The sequence below is a fragment of the Aegilops tauschii genome, chromosome 2 (genome assembly GCF_002575655.3).
Source record: "Aegilops tauschii subsp. strangulata cultivar AL8/78 chromosome 2, Aet v6.0, whole genome shotgun sequence".
Classification (NCBI taxonomy): Eukaryota; Viridiplantae; Streptophyta; class Magnoliopsida; order Poales; family Poaceae; genus Aegilops; species Aegilops tauschii.
Genome location: NC_053036.3, coordinates 316,438,895 through 316,465,879, shown reverse-complemented (window position 1 = coordinate 316,465,879; position 26,985 = coordinate 316,438,895). Strand labels below are relative to the sequence as shown.

Below are 26,985 nucleotides of genomic sequence, written 5' to 3'. Positions count from 1 at the left end.
TTAGCGACGCGCCATATCGGAACCCGAGTGTGGAATTAAATGGGCAAGGGCCGCGCCGTCACCCCTTGGTGGCGCGCCGTATCTTGATCTAGATACGGTGATAAGTGAGCAAAGTTCGGGTCATCGCATCGTTAGTCACGTGCTACATTGACGCCCGAGTGTAGTGAAAAATGAGCAAGGGTCTTCATGTTTGACTCGACGAGTGCGAAGGGTAAGGAAGCTAGCCGAGCCTAGTAGGATCCACAGGTGGCTCAAACGTAGGGTCCCTGCCGGATAAGTTACGGGAGTTAGTTGATACAGTGGTGAGGAGAGGTGTTGATATCCTATGCGTCCAAGAAACCAAATGTTAGGGGCAAAAGGCGAAGAAGGTGGAGGATACCGGCTTCAAGCTGTGGTACTCGGGGACAGCTAAAAAAAGGAACGGAGTATGCATCTTGATCAACAATAGTAGGGAGTGATAAACGTCAAGAGGCAAGGGGGCCGGATTATCCTAGTCAAGGTGGTCGTTGGAGACTTAGTTCTTAATGTTATCAGCGCCCCACAAGTAGGCTACAATGATAGCACCAAGAGGGAGTTCCGTGAAGGCCTAGAGGACATGGTTAGGAATGTACCTATTGGCAAGAAACTCTTCATAGGTGGAGACCTCAATGGCCACGTGAGTACATCTAACACAGGTTTTGAAGGGGTGCATGGGGGCTTGGGTTATGGCAGCAGGAATCAAGAAGGAGAGGATGTCTTTAAGCTGCCCTTTAGCCTACGAGATGATCGTAACTAACGCCCTCTTTAGAAAGAGAGAACCCCATCTAGTGACTTTTAGTAGTGATCAACACTCCAGCCGGATTGATTTCGTCCTCTCGAGAAGAGAAGACACGCCTAGATTGTAAGGTGATACCCGGAGAAAGTGTGGTCCCTCAACTTAAACTTGTGGTTGTTGACTTCCGCTTTTGGATTTGTGTACAGTGAGATAAGCGCGCCAAAATCGAAGGAGGAGGCAGCTCGGGCTTTCAAGGAGAGGGTTATTAAGGAGAGCCCTTGGGAGGAATGAGGTGACACAAAGAATATGTGGACAAATGTGGAGAGGGGAAAGGGGAATTGGGTGGCTCGCGGCGGCGGGGGGATAGGGTTTGGACCTGCAAAAGGGTCGCGGAACCGCAGTTATAGTGCTCGGGGCGTGCGGTTTGCGGGCTGCGGCAAAAAAATTTGCGGGCCGGGCGAGTATGCGGGCTCTGTTCTGGCCGGAAAATTGGGCCGAGCCCGCATACTCGCCGGAATTTTTGCGGGCCGGGCGTTTTGCGGGGTCTGCTAGAGTTGCTCTAACAATAGTATGGCTAACAAGCTTTTTAACCTCATTTTTTGGTCAAACAAGATGCCCAAAGAATACAAGCAGAGTATATCAGTGTCAACCTTCAAGAACAAGGGGGATGTCCAAAGTTGTACTAATTATGGTGGAGAAGCTATGGGACAGACTCATTGAGCATTGCTTAAGAAGAATGACAAGCATGACCAAAAACCAGTTTGGTTTCATGCCTGGGAGGTAGATCATGTAAGCGATTTTCTTGGTACAAAAACTTATGGAGATATACGAGGAGCAAAAGAAGGACCTGCATATGGTGTTCATTGAATTGGAGAAGGTCTATAATAAGATACCACGGAAGGTCGTGCAGTGGGCCTTGGAGAACTACAAAGTGTCAACAAAGTACATTACCCTCATGAAGGACATGTACGATAATGTTGTGACAAGTGTTCGAACAAGTGATGGCGACACTGACGACTTTCCAATTAAAATAGGAGTCATCAAGGGTCAGCTTTGAGCCCTTATCTTTTTGCTTTGGTAATGGATGAGATCACAAGGGATATACAAGGAGAAATCCCATGGTGTATGCTCTTTGCGGATGATGAGGTGCTAGTTGATGATAGTCAGACGGGTGTTAATAGATTAGAGCTGTGGAGACAGACTTTTGGAATCGAAAGGTTTTAGGCTTAGTGCAACTGAAACTAAGTACATGAGGTGCAGTTTCAGTACTACTAGGCATGAGGAGGAGGCCTTGATGAGCAGATGGTACCTCACAAGGACACCTTTCGATATTTGGGGAATGTTGCAGAAGGATGGTGATATCGATGAAGATGTGAACCATCAAATCAAAACTGGATAGATGAAGTGGCGCCAAGCTTGTAGCGTCCTCACTGACAAGAGTGCCACAAAAGTTGGATGGTGATCCAACCTACGATGTTGTATGGCGTCGAATGTAAACCAACTAAAAGGTGTCATGTCCAACAGTTAGGTGTAGTAGAGATGTGCATGTTAAGATGGATATGTGACCACACAAGAAAGGATTGGGTCTGAAATGATGAGATATGTGGTCTCAATGGGGTAGCACCGACTGAAGAGAAGCTTGTCCAACATCTGATGAGATGGTTTGGGCATATACAACGTAGGCCTCTAGAAGAGTCAGTGCATCGCAGACGGTTAAAGCGTGCTGATAATGTCAAGAGAGGTCAGGGTAGACCAAACTTGACATGGGAGGTGTCCATAAAAAGAGATCTGAATGACTGGAATCCTCTATTCTTAAATAGTTGCAGCCCACTACATATTTTTCCTTATCATGCAACTATGCCACATCACCAAGTCATGCATGTGGTCATAGGTTATAATTTGTGCACTAGTCTATCCATGCAACCATGTCGCCTCAACAATCATGCATGTCAATTTGTTTCACCATTTTTTGTGTGGGCAGAGACGGTGCATACGTTGGATGCTTGGAGCAATTATATGTAGGTCATGTTATACATTTTTGTTATGTAGGCACCCCGTTAACTTCAATCCAATAGTTTTCTCTTTTTATATAACATTTTATCACATGATTCACATGCTTTATTGTTTTTAAAAAATAAACTGAGAGCAATCTTAAATATGTCTGCAATATTTTTAGTTTTTAGCATCTATTTATGCATCTGTTTTATCAAGGTTCCCGCAGCAACGCGCGGGGCATCATCTAGTATCACCAAAGAACTAGTCATGGACATAGGTGCATGGAAGTTAGCTATCCCCATGCCAGAACCATGACTTGGTTTCAAGATCTTATGGGTTTCAACACTAGCCTACCCCAACTTGTTGTTTGAATTGTACCGAGTACAAAGGAAAGTGCAGTGCGATTAGTAAGAACGAAAACGTTTTAGTTACTTTGTCTTCACCTACAAGACTGAAGTGCAAGTGCTACAGAATATATCAGAAAATAACGGCAATCTTTCAGCTGAGAATTCTATGTCACAAAATGACAAGTAAAAGAAGGCAGACCTTAATCTCAGCATCTGAAAATGGTTCTGGTCTTGACCTATGTAACAAAAAGTAGAAATCTTACCGATGAGAAAATTATGAGTATAACATATGTCTGTATCAGTATATAAATTTCCAGGCAAGAGAAATTTATCCAAAATGTGCGGCAATAATTCAGGATTCTATAAAGGCAGATTCGGTATAAGAGAGTCAGATACCAGCTGGTAAACTAAACCTAAGGAGTATGGGACAATCTAAGAACAGTTGGTAGAACAAACCTAAGGAGAAGGGAGACAGTTACATGTAACCTATATCTGTAACATGTTGCACATCTAACGAGAAAACATGGGCCGAAGGACCACTGTAGTATGAAAGTGGCTCATACAAGCTCAACTATCATCATACACAACTAGAAAGTACATGAAGAGCTTTTATGATATACCTGTTTAGGCCCAAGACAGAATAGTGATGTGACATACTGTACTGCATAGCTTCCCTGGGCCTTGATCTGAAATTTGTTCTTTGATTGGCATAAAATGTTTCTGCGTCTTCATACCAGTCTTCTCTTCGACTATGCTGATTATAGGTTGGATTATGGCCATTGCGAGTCCGATAATCCCGGCATTTACTTCTCTCCTTCTTGAACATATCTTGCATGTGCATGATGCGTTCCTACAGAAAGCGCTAATGTTGGTTGATGATTAGTTGAAACATATCAGCACATAAATATGGGACTAACATAGTGACTCTATAATTAAGAAAATGGTGCGGTTGCTTCACCGAAATTTTCATAAGATAAAGAATTTCAACTTGAGGGGGTAAAAGTTTCAGCTGGTTTATAACTATTAACCTTTAAAGCCGTTCATGTTCTATGAAGTTAATCTTAATAATTCAGAAGCAAGGTTTGAGGCATTCACAACACTACACTTTTTAGCATAAGTTTTGAAATGTAAATATCCAGAAAAACATTAAACAATCCTAATCTCCTATATGCAAGTAAGGAACCGACCACTCTCTTCCTCTGATCCTCGTTCGTCTCACGCGTCCTCCGGTAATATCGCCACGCATCACCACACCTATTCGGCCCACGAGGTATGTCTTCCCAGTAGACATATGGTTCTGATCTGCTAAGCTTCAGTGAAAGAAAACGATTTTAACTATCTCTCCCAATGCTGCTTACAATTTGGTTAATGATGAATTTCAGAATCACAAGATGAGCATTTCATATACCTGAGTGTAGAACCAGCCAAAGGTGCGGCGCAGTTGACCAACCTGCAAACACTCCCAGAAACAGATGCACAATCACATTACCTAAATGCATCGGTAACACACAAGTGGAGTAACTGTTAAGTGAATGATCATTTTCATGAGTTTGCTTCAGTTCAACGTTGTCCATCTACGCTACAGCAACAATAAAGCAGCGTCGCACACCCTATAAAGTACTGTCGCGTCTCGAATTAGAGCTACAGAACGCGCGGCCGGGAAGGGGGGGGGGGGGGGGGGGGGGGGGGGGGGAGACGTACAGCGGCGGTGGTGACAGTGGCGCCGATGAGGGCAAAGAGGAGGATGGCAGCCGGGGAGGAGGAGCCGGAGTCCCTCTCACGCGCCTCCTCAGGACCTGTATGCCACCGGTTCACCTCCCGCTCGCCTCTTCGGCGGCCGTCCATCAAGTCGGATGCGGCGAATTGGGGATCTGTTTGACTGTTTCACAACGTTTGCACAGAACGCAGGGGGTGGCCGAGCTCCTCTGTGATTGGTTGGCAAGGTCGCCGCGGGGTGTTGTGCGCTCGAGACAATCGACTCGGTGGCGCGGCGGAGGCGATGTGGCTGCCCGTGGCCGGCCGCTCGCCAGGAGAGGGGATGCGCGGTGGAGAAGGACGTGCCGGGCTGAAGCCGGGTCCGTGTCCTACGACTACGAGCCAGAGGATGCGGACAGCAGCGGAGGAAGGGCAACTCCAACGCGCGGTTCACAAAACGGACAAATGTCCTCGCGGGGGAAATATCAGGTGATGCCACCCTTTAACCATGCTTTAACTTTTTTTTTCAAGAGTACACCAAAGACATACCTTATCTTCATAGAAGAGAAAAAAACACAATCTACAAGAAACCATAAGATGAAATAAGCCTCCATCTTAGTCACACACCCTTAACACCCCACACATTAGACTATGCCTACATTCTCACAAAACGTGCTAAACCCTCCTCCACCTAGTCCTGCCGCCTTCCACTCCTTTAGCTCCTCCAAAATGGCAATGGCCAGGCCATGCGCCTGTAATTGTTGGTTCGTCCTGTTGAAAAGTCTCGCGTTGCGTTGCTTTCAGAGGGCCTAGATTGTGACGATGACAAGGGTGTCAAAACCGCGTTTCCAACCACTCCTAAAGTTACGCCGACCCTCCAGCCACCAATCCAACAAGCGATCCTGAGCCTCCGGAATGCGGCCCTGCAAATCCAGCACGGTCCAAATATTGTGCCACACTTCCCTAGCATACACGCACTGCACCAAGATGTGTTCCGCGTTATCCTCCTCTTGGAGACAGGTATAACAAGCCGAAGGCAACTCCTGCAGGCCATGCCTCGCTCTCCTATCCGACGTCCAAATCCGATGTTGCACCGACAGCCATGCAAATAGTTTACACTTGAGAAGAGCCCAACTTTTCCAAATGCAAGAGGCAAATGGCACCCTCTCCGCTCCGAGGCACAATCTGTGATAAGTGGACCGAGCTGTGTAGCAGCCGAACAGGTCCGCCGGCCACGAGAAAGAATCCTCACTAGATGGATCACGAATAACCGTGCTGATGGCCAAGTTGAGGTGCAAGAGTTGCAGATGACCCCCAAAATTCAGCTCACCATTCAAGTCCAATAGCCACCTGCCATTATCCAACCCCTCCTGCACCGTCCTTTTGTTGACGGTTCGCGTGTCCACTTGGGCGTGTATGAGAGGCGCTATGTCCTTAACGGAGAAACCGTGAATCCATCTATCCCTCCAGAACAAAACCTTGTTACCTCTCCCAACTACTATGCGAACAAGGCTATCAAACACCGCTCGAGCTTCCCGGTCCACGGCCATCGATAGTCTTTGCCACGGCCTCCCCGGGTCAGTTCGCCGTAGCCACTCCCAACGAACTCGCGGAGCCAAACCTTGGAGCCGTAGATCACGCACCGCTAGACCACCAAGCCAAGTTGGCTTGCAAACCAGGTTGCAAGCAACCAAGCATTGACCTCCATTCGCCTTGTTTTTGCCCACCCAGAAGAAACCACGCATCCATTGGTAAATTTCATCGAATACCCAAAGCAGAGCATCTTCGATCATGAAATGGTGAATTGGCTTAGCCACAATCACCGATTTCACAAGCACCAGCCTACCCGGACGATGCAAGAGACCTCTCTGCCATGCCGGGGCAAAGCTCTTGGCTTGGTCCAACATGGGCTGCCATTCCGCTTTAGTGAGCTGCCGCATCGCCAACTGCAGGCCGAGGTATTTGCATGGAAAGTTTCCCAGGCGGCAGTGTAGTATGGACTCCACACGGATCTTGTCAGCTTCACACCCATGGATCATGATAGCCAGTGATTTGTTGTAGTTCACCCTTAGCCCTGACGCATCACCAAACACCTGAAGGACTGATGTGATGAAAGTGAGATCCGACTCCCTTGGTTTGACAAATAAGGCCACGTCATCCTCATATATCGAGACCGATTGGTGAGCCGCAATGCCAGTAAAGGTACTGATCACTCCCATACTAGCGGCTTTGATCATGATCGCAGAGAGCACATCCATAGCAATCACGAACAACAAAGGCGAGACGGGGTCACCTTGCCTCAGACCCTTGACATGGACGAAACTTCTCCTGGGCACACCATTCACTATCACTTTGGTACTAGCTGTCCTGAGAAGTATGGCAATCCAATCACACCATTTATGTCCAAAGCCCTTGCTTCTCATCACCTCGAAAAGGAACGGCCAAGCGAGCGAGTCAAACGCACATGAGATGTCCAACTTCAGAAAAACTCCCGCCTCTTTCCTTACATGGATCTTCCTAGCAACTTGCCTCACCAATAAGAAGTTGTCATTCAAATGCCTCCCACAAATGAAGGCCGATTGGTTGGCCGTCATAATCTCCTTCATCCTCCGTCGTGCCCGATTAGCTAACATCTTGGCGAAGATCTTAGCCGCACTGTGAGTAAGACTAATCGGTCTGAAGTCACCTACTTCCTCGGCGTCTGGCTTTTTAGGAATGAGCACAATGTGTGCCCGGTTAAGCCTGCCAAACCCACGTCCATCACCAACATATATCTTAAGGAACGCGGCCATAACGTCCTGCTTGATGATATTCCAAGCCTTTTGATAGAAGGTGTTGATGAACCCGTCCGGCCCCAGAGCCCTGTCCGGCGACATCTCCTTGATGGTGTTCCACACTTCTTCCTCCATAAAAATGGCATCAAGCTCCAAGAGTTCGTGCTCCTCCATGTCCAAGAAATCTAGGTCCACCTCAGCCACCCGCGTCGAAGTACGTCCCAGTAGATTCTCATCTGCCTCCGTAAAGAGCTCTTCCTTCCTCTCTTGGTCCGTGATAAGCTCACCATTGTGCCTTAGATCTGTGATGAAATTCTTGGACCTCCTACCATTTGCCACGGCTTGGAACAACTTTGTATTGGCATCACCTTCCCTAATCCACCGAAGTCGCGACCGCTGGCTCTCGATCGTGCGCTGGAGGGAGGCCAAGCCCAGCACCACCCTTTTAAGCAAGCTCCGTAACCACCTTTCTTCCATAGTCAACGCACGGGCCTTCATGGCTCTATCTAGCCGAAGGATGACATAATTAGCGATCGCCAACTGGACCTTTATATTGTCGGTCTTCCTCTGCCCCAAGCTTGCAAAGCCACCGCGGTGTTCCTGAGCAACGCATCAAGCCTCTTGAAAGGATCCACTATTGCATCTCGCACACCCAAGCATCCTTTACGGCCTGCTCAAAACCATCCAGCCTGGTCCAAAACAACTCAAATCTGAACCTTCTTAACACAAAAAGGTGCTGAAGTGGAAAGATGAAGCGGTGCATGATCCGATATGTTTGTGGACAGGGCTTGAAGTAGAACATCCGGAAAATTCAGCTCCCACTCCACCGACACGAGGACCCTATCGATCTTTGTCATCACCACCAGCTCCCGCTCGTTGGACCAAGTAAAACGTCTCCCATGCATGTAAATCTCCTTGAGCTCGTTGTTATCCACAAACGTCCTAAACCTCCTCATCATGGTTCTGTTGAGATTCACATTGTTTTTCTCATTCGCGTTTAAAATCATGTTGAAGTCCCTGAGCACCATCCACGGTCTCGGGCACAAATCCCTTCTAAGCTGGAGCTCCAACAAGAATTGCGTCTTAAGCTCATCACCTTGAGGACCGTAGACCACCGTTAGCCACCATTCCCACCCATCCTTATTATGCACCTGTCCCGTGAGGGAGTAGTTGTCCATGCTGAGGTTATCAATCACCAAAATGGAAGTATCCCATCCCACAAGTATACCACCCTAGTATCCGTAGCCGGCAAGTAGGCAAAACCATCAAAGGATGGCCCTATGCATTGCATAGCCACATAAGTGTCAATTACATCAAGTTTTGTCTCTTGGAGACACACCAAATTGACCTTAGCTTCGCTAATGAAGTTCCTCACCGCGTTCCTTTTGGACATGTTGTTGAGCCCCCTCACGTTCCAACATAGCACCTGCGGGTTCCAATCCATAGGAACAAGTGGATCCACCCTACTCCAACACCCATGATGTGGGTCCATCAAGACGCCCCAACCACGACAGTCGTGCCGGAGCTCATAGCCTGAACTGGGGGCACCTCCTTCCCAAACAGCGCCGCAATCACCCGGATGTGTTGCTCCCTCCACTACAAAAAAATACACTTCCGTGATGATACGTGTTTGTCACAGTAGGTCGCGTTTTTTGTCATGCATGTACATCAATGACGATTTTATGACAGAATCAAGATAGTCATACATGTGCTGTCGTAGAAGTGTTCCATGACATTACCAAAATTATCATCACGAAAGTGTCCACTTCCATGACGATAAATCGCGCGTCACAGAAGTGCTTTCGTCAAGGGTGACCGACACGTGGCATCCAACGTAACGGAACGCCGTTAAGCTATCGGGTCGGGTTTTGGATCCGATAACCCGTTAACAGCCCCGACCAATGGGAAATTTCCACGTGTAAAATTCTTATTGGCCGGACGAAACACGTGTCAGCTCGTCAGTGGGTCAGATAGGCGCCTATGATATGTCGACACGTGCCACGGCCCACCACAGGCCCATTTAGCTTACAAAGCCGACCCGTTTGACTTGGTCAAAAGTTAACGGGCTGGCCCATGAAAAGCCTGTTAACGGTCTCTTCGCAAATAGCCCATTTTACGGCCCGTTAACTCACGACCCGTTAGGCCCTAAAGGAAATCAGCCCAACAACGTCATGTGGGCCGTCGAATATAACACCAGCCCATTTCACTTTCGGCCCATGTATGGCCCACGACGTCTTTCGGCCCATATGAGGCCTTCGTATCTTTCGGCCCTTTACAGGCCCACGGTGACTCTAGCCCATAATGAACAGTAATTTTCTTTATACCCGTTAACGGCCCGTGATTTACATGGGCCGTTTCCAGCCTGTGTTAGCTTTCGGCCTATTGACGGCCCATACGTTCTTGGGCTCCTTTTCGGCCCTCGATTACTTCCGGACCGTTACTGGCATGTTCCCCTCATGGGCCAAATTCGGCCCATGGCAAGAGTTGGCCCGTTACTGGCCTGTTCCCCTAATGGGCCAAATTCGACCCATGGCAAGAGTCAGCCCGTTACTGGCCTGTTACCCTAATGGGCCAAATTCGGCCCATGGCAAGAGTCGGCCCGTTTCTGGCCTGTTAACCCGTTGCGTCGTTTCCAGTCCGTCCTATATTCTGGCCCATTAACGACCCGTTATGCCTGTGACAGAATTAAGCCTTTGTTGTCCTACGGCCTGTTACCGTGCTGGGCCGATACCAATTACACCCGATTACGACCCATGTAGACCCATTTATCCGACGACCCGAGGCCCGCCGATTACAGGCCCATTTATCGACGGACCGTAGGAGACCCATGGATCCTACGACCCGTATATGGCCCATGGTAGTTGCGGCCACTAGCAAACCAGGGAAAAAGAAGACTAGGAAATAAATAAGGCCGAAACTAACGCTAGGCTATTAAGGCGATTGCACAGATTACATCCACTCGGCATCAAAGATCGCCACCAGTGCAAATATAGGGAACACCCTACACTATACAAAAATGGCTTGCTGTTTTCTTCAGCCGGTGGCTGCACGTTAAGAATAAATTTTGTATCGCACCAAAACAAATTACAACTATATAACAAAAGGAAGGTTGTCATAAAACTTAACAGTCCAGCAGATAAATGCACCACCAGAAGTTCAGAAGCTCAGTTCATTTGACCTGACTGTTACGTTTTCATGCTGTATTGTCTGATGGAGCACCATAACCCTCGCCTTCATTTCCCCTAGGCTCCTGAACAACATAGCAAATGTCTGATAGTCTGGTTTCAAAACCATGCATATCTTGACGACATTGAGCAATGTTTCTCCTTGTTTCACAAAGGGTCTCTGTTAGGGAATGGACTTGTGTCTGGAGCGCAGATACAACATTGCTTTGAGCTTGCATATCTTGATCATGAGGCAGTTTGCACGATATTGCCTTAAACCAACCAACCCAGTATTACGCAGGAACGTGCTTTTGGCACTGTTAGTGGACAGGTACTGACCCACTGCAGCAAGAGCTGACATTGCGGTTATAGTTGCCTCGTCACCTTCAGAAGGTGGCGGTTCCACCATTTTTTCCATAGCTCGCTGAAAAGTTGAGGTTTTACATTAGTAGTACCAGAACAGAAGATATTAAGGAGGCAGCAAAACCAAACAAAATAGCTTTGGTCTATATACAGAACTTATTCTGGTGAACCCATGTAAAATATTAGTTGTATTTTATTGCAAAGTACATAATAAAACCAGGTTCCAAACATATGACCATGTACCATCGCTAATGTATTGTCTATTTCTTCATATTGTATTGAGGGCTAAGGATAAAGAGACGAAGTTTATAATACGGTAAGCATAGTATGACATCATTCATATCAGAAAACAACTGAGAACAGACAAACAGCCAATTGTAACGTTGTGTGGGCAAGTCCGGCACGGAACTAGATTACGGGTCAAGATCAAAGAAACATCACTCCTCTCTTTTAAACCTTGTAAGGTGCAATGATACGCTAAGACAATTGTGTATAAAATTGAAAAGAGTAATAAACATTGGCTGCAAACCATGCAGTTCAAGGCACAAGTCAGAGTAAGTAGTAGTTAAAAGGCATGAGGATTAAGGACTTACAACAACGGCTTTGACTTGTGTAGTCATGCCCTTCTTCTTGCTGGTGTGACAGTCCTTGAAGATTTGCACAACATTTGGTTCAGGTACTTTTTGGTCCTTGCGGGCTTTCGTCTACATTTCGAACAAGTCAATATAGATCTGATAATATGGTACAGCGAAAAGAGTGAAACAGCAGCTAATTACAAGAGCCTCGCAGTGTGCAATATAGCTACGAGATCCTGTCGTCTGTTGGAATTTCACTTTCGTATGGTTGGCCTTGTTCTTTGAATAATTCACCTACAAGAAGATAGATTTGTGTGGCACATGCGTAAATAGGACTTCAACATGTGATCTGATCACATATATATAATGTACCTGATACTTCGGATCAGACCAGTGTTTAACAAGGCCCCTCCAGTCTTCATCCGATATATTTTCCACTGGAGATGTTTGGGAAAGTTCACTGTTAGCCTTGCCTTCAAAGTGAGTTTTCCTCAAGTTATACCGATACTGTCGCAGAGCAGACTTGAAAACATGGGTGCAAGCTTGTTTGGTTGCATCATCTTGGCTATCCAACTTGAACCTCATCTGTTGAAAATTATGGGAGTCTCATTATCAGCAACCTAGAAAGTATGGGACAGAGCAAGACGATATTACTAGTTTCCATACATAACCATACTTACAGATAAATGGTCGAGGAAGGTGTTGAACTGGGTTTCGTCTTTGTCATTCCTGTACTGAATCCATGTTGGGAGGATACGTACATGACACCTAACGGCAACCGCTGCCTCTGATATTAACTTGGCTGACTCTGTAGCATCACGTGGCCTTTTTAAACCTGCCTCAAAACGGATCTCCATTCTTCCTCCTCTAGATTTAGTTAACCTATCGAGCATTATCCCTGATGTTTGTTTCCTCTTGCGCCTAGGTGCTAGTCCAACAACGAACATAGGAAGTGTTAGTGTACATCAAACTGTGAGACTACATATAAAGAAGCATGCAACTGTAACTTGACTCCAGCAACTACCTTCTTGCTGTTGAAGCTCACAAGGTTCATCTGATATTGCCAACTCGTCTTGTGTCAAGAGTGCTTGGGAAGTAGTGTCAGGTGGCAAGGGAGCTTGGGAACGTGCTGCTAGCTCAGTTGACGCACGAGTAAGTCGTGCAGCTGGTAGTACTGTGGTAGGTGTTGCAAGAACTAGGGTTGTCTCTGCTTGTTTGGTGGCAGCTATTTGTTTATGTTTGGCTTTTTTTGCAACTCGTGTAGCATGGGATGCCGTGTTTCTAGACTTTTCCACTGGACTTTGACCTTCTATTGCACCATCAGTACCAGCAGAATCTGCAGGATTCATCCGCTTCTCATTCCCTGCCATTCTGTGTTTCTTCCTCTTTCTCTGTGCGATGTTAGTCAAGCCGACAAGAAAAACGAATAACAATTTAGTTCTTCAGAACAAATTGATGCGTGATGTAGACGAACTGAACTTTGATGTTAGACAACCACATGATAGGAGGATGTAATATGTATGAAAAACAGGACGGAAGAGATAACCAGAACTATGATGTGTAAACTAAGAAGAAGACATTTCACCAAATTAGAAGCAATGCAATGAAAGGTAGACACCATATGAAAGATGCTACAAATATCGCTCTGCCAAGTTAACAGTGTCTCATCATAAATGGCGTTTAAACAAATGTGAAGTAGTACAAGAAATAAATCATATGCAAGATGCAAACAACATCACACTACCATGCTAGAGGTCTCTCGCCATTAGTGCCATTGCATATTCACAGCTTATGATGTGTAAACTAAGGAGAAGGCATTTCAACAAATTAGAAGCAATGAAAGCTAGACACCATATGAAAGATGCAACGAATATCACTCTACCAAGTTAAAACTATCTCGTCATAAGTGCCATTTAAACAAATTAGTAGTACAAGCTAGAAAAGAATGTGAGATGTAACCTATATCATACTCCGAAGTCAAACGTGTCTTATGATAAGTGATTGTTGCAGGTTGCACAACAGTAGTAATTTGATGTAAGAACATGGTGTGATAGACAGGTATTGTATGTTCTAGAAACAGGAACACGTGTCTTATTCATGTATAATGTGTAAAGTAAGCAGATGGAATTCAACAAAATTAGAAGCAATACAAGCTAGACATCACACATAACATGCAACCACATATAACAGTGCCAAGTTAGAGGGAGCACCGGTGATGCTGCACTAGGGGAGACGTGCTCATCATAGACACAGCTTTGTTGAGTGTCTATGCATGTGTTGTCTTGGAAATCATCTTGGGGGTGTGGAGGAGTAGAAACTGTAGAGGCCCTCCGTTTGGAAGGAGCACCTTTATCCGCTGCCTTGCTAACTTCCTTCCGCTTTATTGATTTTGAATTGTCAAGTAAAACCGACAAGAAAAAGCAATAAAATTCTCTCTTCAGAACTCATTCATGCATGATACTGACAATCACTACTTTGATGTAAGGCAAACACATGATACCAGGATGGAATATGTACGAAAAACAGGACGGCATGCATGTTCACAACTATTTGTGTAAACTAAGCATAAACCATTCCATCAAATAAGAAGCAATGCAAGCTAGACACCACATGAAAGATGCAACCAATATGACTCTGCCAAGTTAAAAGCGTCCCATCATAAATGGAATTTCAACAAATTAGAAGCAGCGCATGCTATAAATCATATGAAAGATGCAACTAATATCGCACTGCATATACTAAAGGTGTCTCATCATGTTGATTGATGCGGGATACAAAAAAACAATAGTTTTATGTAAGGACATGCTTAATAGACAGATGTACTATGTACTAAATACAGGAAGGCATGTCACATTAACAGGTATAATGTATAAGCTAAGTAGACTAGCACATGCAGTTTAATCAGATTGGAAGAATTACAATCTAGACACCATATGCAACATGCAACCACATATCACGCTGCCAAGTTAGAGCAAGCACCTGCGATGCTAGTGTAGGGGAAATGTTGTAATCAACTACAGAGCTACATTCACTATCTTCATCTAGCATTTCTGTTTCTTGAGAATCATGTCGGGAGGCTGACACTGCATTCTTTAAATGAGGAGTAGTCCCCTTGCCTGCCTGCCTCGTCATAAGTGATTGATGAGGGATACACAAGAACATTAGTTTGATGTAAGAACATGGTTAATACACAGATGTACTAGTATGTACCAAAAACAGAAAGGTATGTCATATTCAAAGGTATAATGTGCAAGCTAAGCAGATGCAATTTAACCAAATTGGAAGCAATACAAGCTAGACATCCGGCTGGAGTGGTGAGCATGATCATCTAGGACCTGAGAGCCTGGTGGGAGGCGGGCTGCTTCGCCACCATCGCAGCTTTTTAGTTGGCTTCCAGGTGATGCCTATCTTTGCTGGGCTTGTCACTGGCTCGGTCAATGCCCTGACTAGCTATTTGTCTTCTGGTGCTCACAGGATGGTGGTTCATGTAAAAAAATATCTTTCCTTATCTTACCGACTTCGGCCTTTCGAATACAAGCTAGACACCATATGGAACATGCAACCACATATGACACCGCGAAGTTAAAGCAAGCACCTGGGATGGTGGTTCATTGCGAGCGAGGTCATCAACTCCAGAGCTACGTTTACCGTCTCCATCTGCTGACACTGCACCCTTTATAGCGCTGTAACGTGTCTTGCCTACCCGCATACGGAACTGGAGCGACTTCTCTCTTTTCTTTTTGGCTTCTCTCATGGCAGTAGAGTCTGAAATACCCTTGCATAAAAACAAATAGTGAGAGTAAGGGTGAAGTGTGTGCAGAACTAGTGCACTGTAAAAGTAGCAGATAGCAGGTGGCTGAAAAATAAATGACAGGAGACATATGATAGCTCTACAACATTGCATGGCAAACAAAATTAGATTCTACTCCGTATGATTTTGTAATATATGAGCACAGGAAATGCAGGTACTCCTCCAGCACACCACCACATGTGGTCATATCTAAGATAACAGTCGACTGAAAATAAATAGGTCAGTCGATTTTTTTAATGAACCGTCCGATCTATAAGGAACGGGCAGATGGCCTTCGTCTACCTCCCGCCAGTCACTGTTGACGATCTTTCTCGAACCGCCAGCGACCACCGGCCCAGACCCCTGCCTCCGCCGCCCCGCCCTCCCATCGACCTCACACCACCGCCGTGCATGGCAGCGCCCCTAGGCCATCCCTTTAATCCCGGCCGACCTCCAGATCGGGCGCCAGTAGCTCTAGGCCGCACACGCCCCTAAGATAAACACCAAGCCGCTGCTTCCCCGGCGTAATAGGCGTACTAGCGCCTGTTACGCCGGGGAATGCTTCCGTTAATTGGGAATCAACTGGCCAGAAATTGAAATTCAGGGGGGGCGACGGACCTCTAGCTAAGGTGAAATAGTATATGAGGAGAAACCTTGTGCATCGCGAGTTACTAGGAACATCTAGTATCAAGAAGAAGCGGTCAACTAGTGTCTTCTATGGGATGAATACCGTGCAAGTAGAGACGTAAGATTTGCACAAATAAGGGAAGAGGAGTACCTTTTTTGGGTGCCGGTGTGGTCACCTCCACATGTCGCGCCGATCTTATTCTTTTTATCGGGGAAACCGATGTTCTGGAGGGTGCAGGCTTGGACGAACCCATGGCCAAATTGTTGACTGTGTTGCCGTGGCCGTATGTCGGCGGAGGGGAAGCAGATCCGAGGCGGCGAAGGACGGCGTAGCAGGAACAACTCCGATGCGGTGGAGGGTGGCGAAGTTGGAGCGGCAGCGGTGAGGCGCAGGACGGCGTGGTTGAACTGGCTCGGGTACGGACGGCTCGGCCTCGGCTTCAACTACTAGCCGTGGAGGGCGTTGCGGTTGAGGTTGCGGTGGACGACGACGTCGGGGTATCGGCTCCGGCGTGATGGAGGAGTGCGGCGGTTGATGGGTGGGATGGGGTGGCAGACGGAGGACGCCGGGGTTTCACGGCTGGTGGTGAGGTAGTTTTGGCGCCCACGGAGTACGAATGGGGAATCGGACGGGTGGGGGGGAACCATGTTTCGGTCTGGGACGCGCTTGTTTTTGGCTTTTTTGAACAGAAGATGGGACGCGCTTGTTTGAAATTTGGGGAAAGTACAAACTTTGCCCCCCTCTTAAATTTCGGACCTACTGCGGGTCGGGGGTAGGATGGTAATCCCAGGTGTCCCAAATAGTGGGCGGGAGCGATTTCGGCCGCGCGCATGTGTGCTTAGGCGGCCATTGTGTATGAATGTTTTTCGGATGTGGTTGCGTGGCGTCTAGATGAAGCTACAAACCTACCCCGGTTTAGACCTTTGGACGTCGGGCCGGTAGGTTTCACGGGTCGGAGTTATTAGAAAAGTAATTTCCTTGTACTACCAAACATTGGTCTCACGCGGTTTCGGGCGAGTAGAGGCTCTTTTGGCGCTTCGTTCGAAATTTTGAAACACAAGCATTCACGTTTAGAGTACTCTTGAACTATCAGGATTGACCTAAATAGACAACGTTATATTTGACCTTGTATGTTTGAAAACCTCATTAAATTATCCGCTTCTTTTTGAAATTTTGACACTTGAAAATCCTATAACTACGATTATTTTGGAATGGAGGAGCTAAATTTGAATCTATTTTGTACACGACTACATATGCTCTTATGTACAAAATCAGAGCAAAGATTGGTGCCCTCATAATTTAGGTATGGTTTACAAATGCCATGATATCAAATTCAAATAATTGAATGGACTTCATGTTGAATTCGATTTTTTTAAACCACCTTAAGTTGAATTCAAATGCATGCTAGTTCATAGGTAGCTATTTATAATGTCCATTGTGTAACTTTCGTATGTATAATGTGCTTTACACACACAACATGAACTATACTCACGTTTATATTCGATTGCTAAAGCGATGCATTGTCTGGAGTTCAAAATACTAACTATGTGGATCAATTGTGTCGAATAATAACATAGACATGCTCAAATTCGATAATCTAGATGTCTGATGGATCAATGACCGCTCCTTACACGAATTGCAAATATCATGATCCCATCCTAATATTTGGATACAATTTATATCTTTAATCAATGTGTAGAGCAGTCTTTTACGTGTAGTTTCACTCTCCATCGGTGGTCTCTCACATATGCTCACACACTCTCTCCCGAGGTGTCTTTCTCGCACACATGCTCTAGATATAACCCTCCCTCCCTCTCGTAACCATTTACTACTGTTTTCACTAACCTTTATCACAAGCACTCTTCCTCTCGCAAACATACACACGCACAATCCTCATCGACCCTTTCTATATACATGGACCTGCCTACGTGTCTCATGTACGCACATTGTCTTTACGCCTGTCTCTCACGCATTGTCTCACACCTCTCTTCCTAATCGACGAGTACGATTCTAGCAGAGCATTCTGTAGGATGCCCCTTAAAGTTAGGTTGGATGAATAGTAATATCAGAGATAAAGGGGTTACCTTAGTCCGAGAACCTAGGGTTACAAATCCTAGCCGACTTTGTCAGTGGACACAGAGTCCTTCACAATTCTGCTATCTTTGTCTTGTACGACTAGTCATCCATGGGTCTTCCTAAATGCGTCACGGGCCGACTAATGTGGCGCAGGACGGAACCGAACGAAGGGCCTCACCTCGACCCACCGGACCTCACGCGGTGACACACCCTCTGCCCCCACGTCTCATTATCTTCTCACACCCACACAGAAAATTTCGCCTCTATTCCCTCCCCCCTTGCATATACACACTCAAGGGAATGGAATCTCTTGTCGTGACGTCATATTCGTCTCTCTCTCTAGACCACTCTCATTTCTCGTGCTATCTCTCCCACGCCCCGCGTCGGCCCCTCTATCCATGCCTCTCTCGAATACGTAATACACACACATACCTCTCTAGGCCCCGCCAAATGCATCAACTACACATTCACACATGTTACATCACGTACCCCATTGATCTAAAAAGCCCTCTCTTCACGTTTATTTCGCATACAACATTCCTTTTGAATAAAGTGTGGCCAAAAAATTATTTTAGAGTTTCTACATATATACAACATTACAAAGTTATATGGAGGAGTACGAACGCTAATTTGCATTGCATGGTGTCCACAATGATATTTATTCCGCACTGTGAATTTGTATATTTTTATACTATATACAAAGTTAGTCATAATAAAGAGAAACGAAGAGCATCTCTCTCTCCATCGCATACCCCCCTGTACGCCCCTTTCACGTATGCACACAAAACTATCTCCAGGTCCTCTAAAAGTAAGCCCCCAGAAAATTCACGCATGTTTCATCTTTCTCTCGCGATATATGCAATGACGATCATTGTATTTGAAGCGAAAGCACGATACGTACATTGGACTTCAGAATCCACTCATTACGGTCAGCATTTATGTTTAGTGGTTATTATACAGTGACGGGCTCACCGTACAACTCTGTATTTGCTCATGACATGACTAGTTGACCAATTAAACGCTCCACGTGGCACCTCTAGTGTTGCATCACATTATCTCACTACCATCGTGCCCACCTGTCGACTTGTATCTACTCTACATCTACACTCTTATAAAATACATAAAATACACTCTTATAAAAAACAAAGTTGGTGATGATGGTGTGCCTGCCATCCTGCAATATAGTTCGTCCGATTTATATCTGACGGATAGGAAAGAAACTATGGCAATTTTGCAAAAAGGTACCCACACACCTCTCCACATTTGCAAATAAGGCCTTCCCTCGTTCATCCTTCTCTCTCACAAGATAAACAAGTCATACAAATGCATCTTGATGTTACGTGCAACGCACGGGCATCTTGCTAGTAAGAATGAAAACAAACGACAAAAATACATTTGGACGGTGGTTCGAAGTCATGACCGCGGGCACAGCGGACAAGGTGGCCTTGTATTGGTATGCTGAGCCGTCTGTTTTAACACACAGGAGCTGGTGTGGTGATTATACACACACGCACGCATGCACACGAACTGCATCCACGCAACACTCACACAAACACATGCACCCACGCACGCACGCAACACTCACACGTACACACGCAGCCACGCACGCACGCAACACTCACACGCACGCACGCAACACTCACACGCACACACGCACGCATGCATGCACACACCAGTACACCACACGACCAACACACACTCTCACGCTCAAGTGCTCAACCTACACGTGCATGCGCACACATCAGGCCCTGACAGACACATACACAACCAGGTGATTCCCGCGCACGGGTTGGAGCCTTGTCACGCCTGCATAAATTTGTGTTTATCTGACCTTTTGCCTATGCGAACTGACAGGTGAGACCCACAAGGAACGTGGTCAATTTAACTAGTCAACATGGCGCCACGCAGACTATTTGGCCGGTCAACAGAGTGCAATCCGATGCTGAACTGTGAGCAAGTGACCGTATAATCACCGCAAAACGTATATAGTGACCGTAATCGGCTTATTCTGAAGTTCGGTGACCGTATTACGCTTTTCTCTCTGTAGGCCCTCCAAAACTACATCTCTACACGTTCTCGCATGTTACATCTAACAACTATGCAATACAGCACTACTACTACACTCTAACACAATAAATCATATGTGTTTTTAGTTTTACTAGATATCATATTGTTACTTATAATTATTCAGTTTGCATACATTAAAATTGCCTTTGAAATGTATGGCCAGTATCATCTACCGCGAGGAAAAAATCCCGCCCTTTCCTGTTTAATCGGGTTTGTATCGATGGATCGTGCGAAACAGCAAAACTATAGTACTATACAGTACTACAAGTGACAGTTCACTGGGCCGTCGTGTCGTCTACTCCTCCGTCGTAAGAGTGGAGCGCTCGCTTTCATAAATCTTCTAGTCCCTTTCGTCGACATGTGGGACATCAAGCTACCGGGTCCACGTGCCATACCGGAATACAGTGCAGAGCAGTCGGGGTGAAGCACCCCAGTCATGGCGCCGGCATAGTAATGAGCAATGAGGCGTCAAATCACAAAGCTGCACCTTTCCCGCAGTTAAGTTGGAGGGATGAAGCAACCATCACATCATTTCACTCGTTGCTGAATCCACTTCTCCCTCATCTTCTTCAACTTAACCACGTGTTGCTTCTGCCGTTGTTCTGCCTCATGAGGGACGCGGATCGGCTTGGTAAAGCACTGACACGTGGGACCGCATGTTAGCAAACCGCCAGGACAACGTCCTTCGAAAATAAGAAGCCTAATCCTAGACTTACAAAGGGCTACGTAGCTGCTACGTATACTTTCCATCTAATCTATATATGCCCCCCCTAATTTTCAGGTGGGGTGGGCCTAATCCTCTCCTTTAATCCAATCAAATAGTCCCACATCACATCAGTTCGTAACTTTACGTAAACCATTACGTGGATGTAGCATTGCTCAAATAAGAAACCTCCCCCGCCATCCGCGCGGCAAAATCACCTCCTTTTTACTAATCTTGATTCTATAATTTTTTAGATCAATATAATTGAGATTTGTATAGATAGCACATAAGAGCAAAACCAAGTGGTATGGTTAAGGGCATCCACAATGTGTAGCCAAATGTGAAAATAGCTTTTGGCATCGTGGGAACCATTGTGGACGGTGTTGCCAAAGCCAAAAAGATGGAACCGAAGCTCCCTGATTGATTGATTGAAGGAATAGAAAAATGCAACGTCTCTCCTCTTTCTCCCATGCTTGGACGCATGTAGTACAGTATAGAGCACATAGTCTACTCCCCTGTCCCTTCTATCACAAATCACAAAGCAGTGAGGCGTCAAATCACAAAAGCACGGATGAAGCAACCATCATTTTGCTCTTTGCTGACTCCGCTTCTCCATCGTCTTCTTCGAGAAACCATCTCACCGCACTAGTACTCCTAGTAGTAATAGTAAAGGACTTCCTGGATGCAAATAAGGCGGTTGTCTCGGCTTGCAGGCGGCACTTGCGAACGACTTACCGTGGTCTCCCTCAATGGTGTTCTCCATCGAACGCACTTCGCCAAACCACCAAAAAAAAGATATCATCGACGTCACCGCAATGGGGAAGGAAGTCAAATATAGTTACTACCTCCTTTTTTTGTACACAAGGCCAGTATATCAAAATTACAACTTGCAAAGGGCCACTAACACTAATCGAGGCAAAATTGATGGGGTTAGCAACCAAGGACATTAATATCTCCTGCATGCATGCATAAGTGAGAAGGTTGGTTTGCATGGCGCTGCATTAATCAAGCGATGAGGAGTGAGATGGTTAGCTCTTTGGTATTTGGAGAAAAATATATGCATTAATTGACACGTGAAACGAGGATTTGTATCGATTAAATCCCGCGAAGGAAAACCCCGCCTTTTTTTTAACACTAGTACTCCTAGTACGTACGTACTTATCCTGTTTGGGTCTAGGCCTTGCATTGCCAAACTTCGCCACACATTTTTGCCAAGCTTGCCTAAAGTTTTCAAAATGAGAAGGAGGTACACTTGCGCACGGCTGTCGCGGTCGCACCGCACTCTCACACGGTCGCTCTTGCACGCCGCGGTCGCACCGCACCCTCACACAGTCGCTCCCGCACGCCGCAAACCCAACCAAGGGAACGCACCCTCACTGACATGTGCTGTCGCATGTGAACAAACCAAACTCAGCCATCCTATCGCTGACACATAATTTTCGTTCATAGAGTATGTTTATCCAACCGCATGTTGGGGAGTATCCGTACGGCCCGTGCGGTGGTCTGTTGGGGAAGAAGAAGAGGTGAGGAAGAAGGAAAGAAGGGTTAGGAGACGTAGGATATTCATCCAACCGCCTGAAATGGTAGACTGACCCAAGTCAGGCGACTTGCATAACAAATATATGTTTTTACACAGCAAATGATCCATAAAAACAACAACATAAAGAAAAACTATCACTGCTCGCGGAAAGAGACGGCCTCGTCGTCTTTGGCTGCCGGCGCGAACCAGCTGTCGCTGCCGACGTTTGTCTCTGCACCGTGGTTGTCCTCGGCCTCCAGCTACTCGTTCAAGCGGAGCGTGCGGGCGCTCTGCACGGACAAGAGCACAGCTCGGTTCAAGTCGAGGACGTCCGGTTCCGCCTGCAGGAGGGCCTCGATGGCAGCGGCATCCGCGCGCTCCGTGTCGAGTCGAGCCTCCGCCGCCCGGTTCAAGTCCAGGACGTCCGGTTCCGCCTGCAGGAGGGCATCGATGAGAGCGGCATCCGCGCGCACTGCGTCGAGTCGAGCCTCTGCCGCCCGGTTCAAGTCCAGGACGTCCGGTTCCGCCTGCAGGAGGGCCTCGATGGCAGCGGCATCCGTGCGCTCCGCCTCAAGTTGAGCCTCGGCCGGCCGGTTCACATCCACGACATCCGGTTCCGCCTGCAGGAGAGCCTCGATGGCAGCGGCATGCGCGCGCTCCGCGTCGAGTTGAGCCTCTGCCTCCCGTTCCTCCTTTAGTATCGCCATGTTGAACCGCTGGTCCGCCTGCACCATGGGGGACTCGGACGCCGGCACGAAGTCGACGTCCATCGTCACATACCCATCGGGGGCCTTCTGCGCCGCGACCTCCGCCATGAACATTGGATCGGCTTCCTCCTCCTCGTAGCTTGGCTCCAGAGAACTCAGGGATTGGCCCGCCGCAAAGCGAGCTTGGGAACGGAGGTCTGTGGCGCCGACCGCCGCCGCGATTTCTGCGCGACGCTCCGGCGTCAGCATCTTGTAGTAAATGATCTTGCGGCGCACCATGGCTTTCCGGCGAACTAGGGGACGCTTGATGCGGGCTAGGTGATCGAAAGGTGAGGGAATGGCTGGAGATTTGGTGTGGTTTTAGGGGAGTGGCTGGCGTAAGCCGAGCAGCGAAGGTTCTGGTGTGAATAGTGGTTCCGATGACGACCGGTCAATCGGTTTTGACTGTACATCGCTCTTATCGCGTTCGCATTGCAGCCCGGCACGCTGGACCCTCCACGTCACTCACCGAATGGAACGCGCTTCGTCTTGCGTTTTCGCTCGCTTGTGGGACCGCAGTTGAGAGCAAACCGACGTCCCTCCCCTCCCCCGCCCGCGTCATTTATTATACCACCACTCCCTTCGTTTTATGCGGAGTAAATAAAAATAGAGGGAGTATACTACGGATGAGGATCCCCTGACGTGGCCGAACCCATTGAGTAACTGACATGCGGGGCCTAGCAAGCATGGGGTCCGCCAGTAAGTGACCGAAAGGGAGGGTAAGGCAGGGATACCTACGTCAGAGGATCCACTTCCACTATACTACTTTGACCAAATGTTAGAGTAATAATATATGACATGCAACTTACACAAATGTTAGAGTAATAATATATGACATGCAACTTACACAAAGCATACATGGTCTAATGCGTTTTTCGAGGGTAACTTTGACCAAATGTTAGAGTAATAATATATGACATGCAACTTACACAAAGCATACGGTCAAATTCGTATGTGAAAGGAGTTTCCAATGATATAATTTTCACATTATACATCTCATGTACTATTAATCTTGTCAATAGTCAAATTGGAAACCATCTCGAGTACAAATCTAGGAGTACGTACGAATCTAACAATATTGATTGGGTGTTGTTGAATGTTGATACCTTTTTGATCAAAGTAGAGATACTTTGACTACACATAAAACTTATATGTAAACTAGAAGGATAGGGGGAGTATATTGTACGTTCAAAAACGAAATGAACATTGAATACCCTTTATATATGATTTGCGGATGCTATGATCACCGGTTCAAAATTTTGAATCCGCCTTAGGTATCATGTGCCCCCACTCGTTCCCTCTCGATTTCATCTCGGGGTCCGGAGATCTATTGAAAGAGGACTAGGGTGGGTACACGCGAATGACACTCGGCGGAATGTTCAAATGAGGCATGCGGGAGGATGGACTCGACTGGAGGGCGACATGATCGATGGAGAAGAGGGTTGGAGAGGAATGAGAAATAAGCAAACGCCACATGATTATACTTGAACGGCTCAAATAAACAATAATTTGTCTCGCTTGGCCTACATAGTGAAAGGCCTAATGCGCAACGCGGAGCACTGACGCTCGAATATGGCCGAGAAAACAGGGAAACCGACATGTGGGGCACACCCATCGGGTCGAGTAGCGCAAACTAGTCCAATGGAGGAGCTGGCCCACGACCTCCTCACCACCGACAACCGTTCATGTGGGTCGTTGGGGCCAACAACGGGGCGCAACTCCAGCACCGCCTCTGGACACGGCGACCGCGGCGAGCGACACGCTCATATCATCGCTAGACACGGTCGTTTTCAGTGTGCCGAGGGTGGCGTTAGTGTTGTGGCACGACCAACGGTATGTTTGGTTTGTGCCCAAGGTTGCCCCATCAAAGCATTGGGTAGCCAAAATTTTGGTTGAGGTATTGGTTGCCCATGATTTGGCCGACATTGGCAAGAAAAATGAACTAGAGTTGGCTAGAGTTCATTGGCATGCCAAAGAAATGGCAACCATCCAAACAAAGACCAATCTTTGGGTCATGACCAAAATTTTGGTTGAGGTATTGGTTGCCCATGATTTGGACGACATTGGCAAGAAAAATGAACTAGAGTTGGCTAGAGTTCATTGGCATGCCAAAAAATGGCAACCATCGAAACAAAGACCAATCTTTGGGTCATGACCAAAATTTTGGTAAGGTGCACTTTGGCCACAATCCAAACACACCCCAACACCCGGCTCGTCGAGGATGCACGGGGCGCCGCGACGCGTCCGCGGAGTGGTGTAGCGCGGCTAACTGCATCCTCTGGACCTGAGACCATGCCGGGTCGTCTTGCCTTTTCAATGACATGCGGGGATCGCATGTGAGCAAAGGGCATCTCCAACGTTGCCACGACCGTAGCTGACTACCCTGGCACACCAAAACCCTCGTCCCTCGCACCGTCGCGCGGTGCGTTCCCAGCCGGCGCTAGCTGCCCGCATTCATGCCGTCCATTCGTATGTCGTCGTTAAGAGGCTCGGTGCCCGAGGAACCAACTCCGGCGACTTAATGACGCACCCGGACGCTTGGCCTCACCAGAATGCGCTACTTAAAGCGGCAACGCCCAGCTAACCTCCACACCATAGCGCATCGTCCTCCTACCTGGCACCACATCTGCCATGACCGCAAGTGCGAACGCTCTGCGGGAGAGCTTGTCTTCGGGGATGAAGCTCGAGGTCGCCGCCCTCGCTCAAGTCGCCTCTCGCGACGCAATAGCGACGTAGCCGGACGCGGACGCGACCGCACAAGCGGTGGCCACGCTGGCGGCCGACGACGGGAGCACCGTCAGCCACGCGTCCTACTTGCCGCCGTCCAACGTCCGGCACTGCCGAGGTCGGGGACTCCTCCGAGGATGAGTAGGGCATGGGAGGCGGCAGGGCATGGTGTGCCAACTGGCTCGTCCGTATCCCGTGTTCTACTCTTCCTCGCCGGAAACCGCACCTTCACTTCACGGGTCTTGAACCCCGCCCCCGTACATAGAGATCGCAGATGGAGGATGTTGGTCGCCGCCGTAGAATAGGTTTAGGGTTGGGTATCTTTTATTTTTCTGTCCTATAAAAGTTCGAAATGTAATGAAAATCTGCCGTGTTTGCATTAATCTCGGCCGGTGTATATGAACTTTCACAATAATATACATATTGTAGGAGTACTAGCAAGATGCCCGTGCGTTGCATGAAAGATCAAGATCTTGTGGGAGAAAAGGATGAACGAGGGAAAGCCTTATCTGCAAATGTGGAGAGGAGTGCAGGTAAATTGTCATAGTTTCCTTCCTATCCGTTAGATATAGATCGGACGGCCTATATTGCAGGATGACAGGCACACCATCATCACCAACTCTGCTTTTTATTGAACCGAGACAAATCTAACATGCGAAGTAAAATAAACACATAGGATCTATACATACACAAATTATCTTAGGCACTCTAATAGTACGTCCACTACACATTCACGCTGTAACACCCCGCATGTAACTTGCCATATTTGTAACTCCGACTCTTGCCATTTCCGGCTATGTGTTATGTTTTTTCCCTCCGTTGTCGGGTTTTGTCTTTCGTTTTGTATTTTGTCATGTCATGCATTTTTATATCATGTCATCATGTGCATTGCATTCGCATACGTGTTCGTCTCATGCATCCGAGCATTTTCCCCGTTGTCCGTTTTCCAATCCGGCGCTCCTATCTCCTCCGGTGCACCCCTCTTGTTTTCTTTCGTGTGCGTGTGTCAAACTTTCTCGGAATGGACCGAGGCTTGTCAAGTGGTCTTAATATACCACCCGG

At 47.2% G+C, this 26,985-nt stretch overlaps 1 protein-coding gene across 1 annotated transcript in view; it reads right to left on the bottom strand.

Annotated features, from left to right (window-relative positions):
• Nucleotides 1–5,266, bottom strand: part of LOC109740805 (uncharacterized) — a 7,615-nt gene extending 2,349 nt beyond the window's left edge. The window contains exons 1-5 of the mRNA XM_020299850.4: nt 4,798–5,266; nt 4,505–4,546; nt 4,284–4,406; nt 3,717–3,946; nt 3,296–3,332 (exon numbers count right to left, since the gene is read on the bottom strand). Coding sequence (XP_020155439.1) covers nt 3,296–3,332; nt 3,717–3,946; nt 4,284–4,406; nt 4,505–4,546; nt 4,798–4,941 — 576 coding nt within the window. The 5' untranslated portion in view covers nt 4,942–5,266. The remainder of the gene's footprint in view (nt 1–3,295; nt 3,333–3,716; nt 3,947–4,283; nt 4,407–4,504; nt 4,547–4,797) is intronic.
• Nucleotides 5,267–26,985: the final 21,719 nt, after the last annotated feature.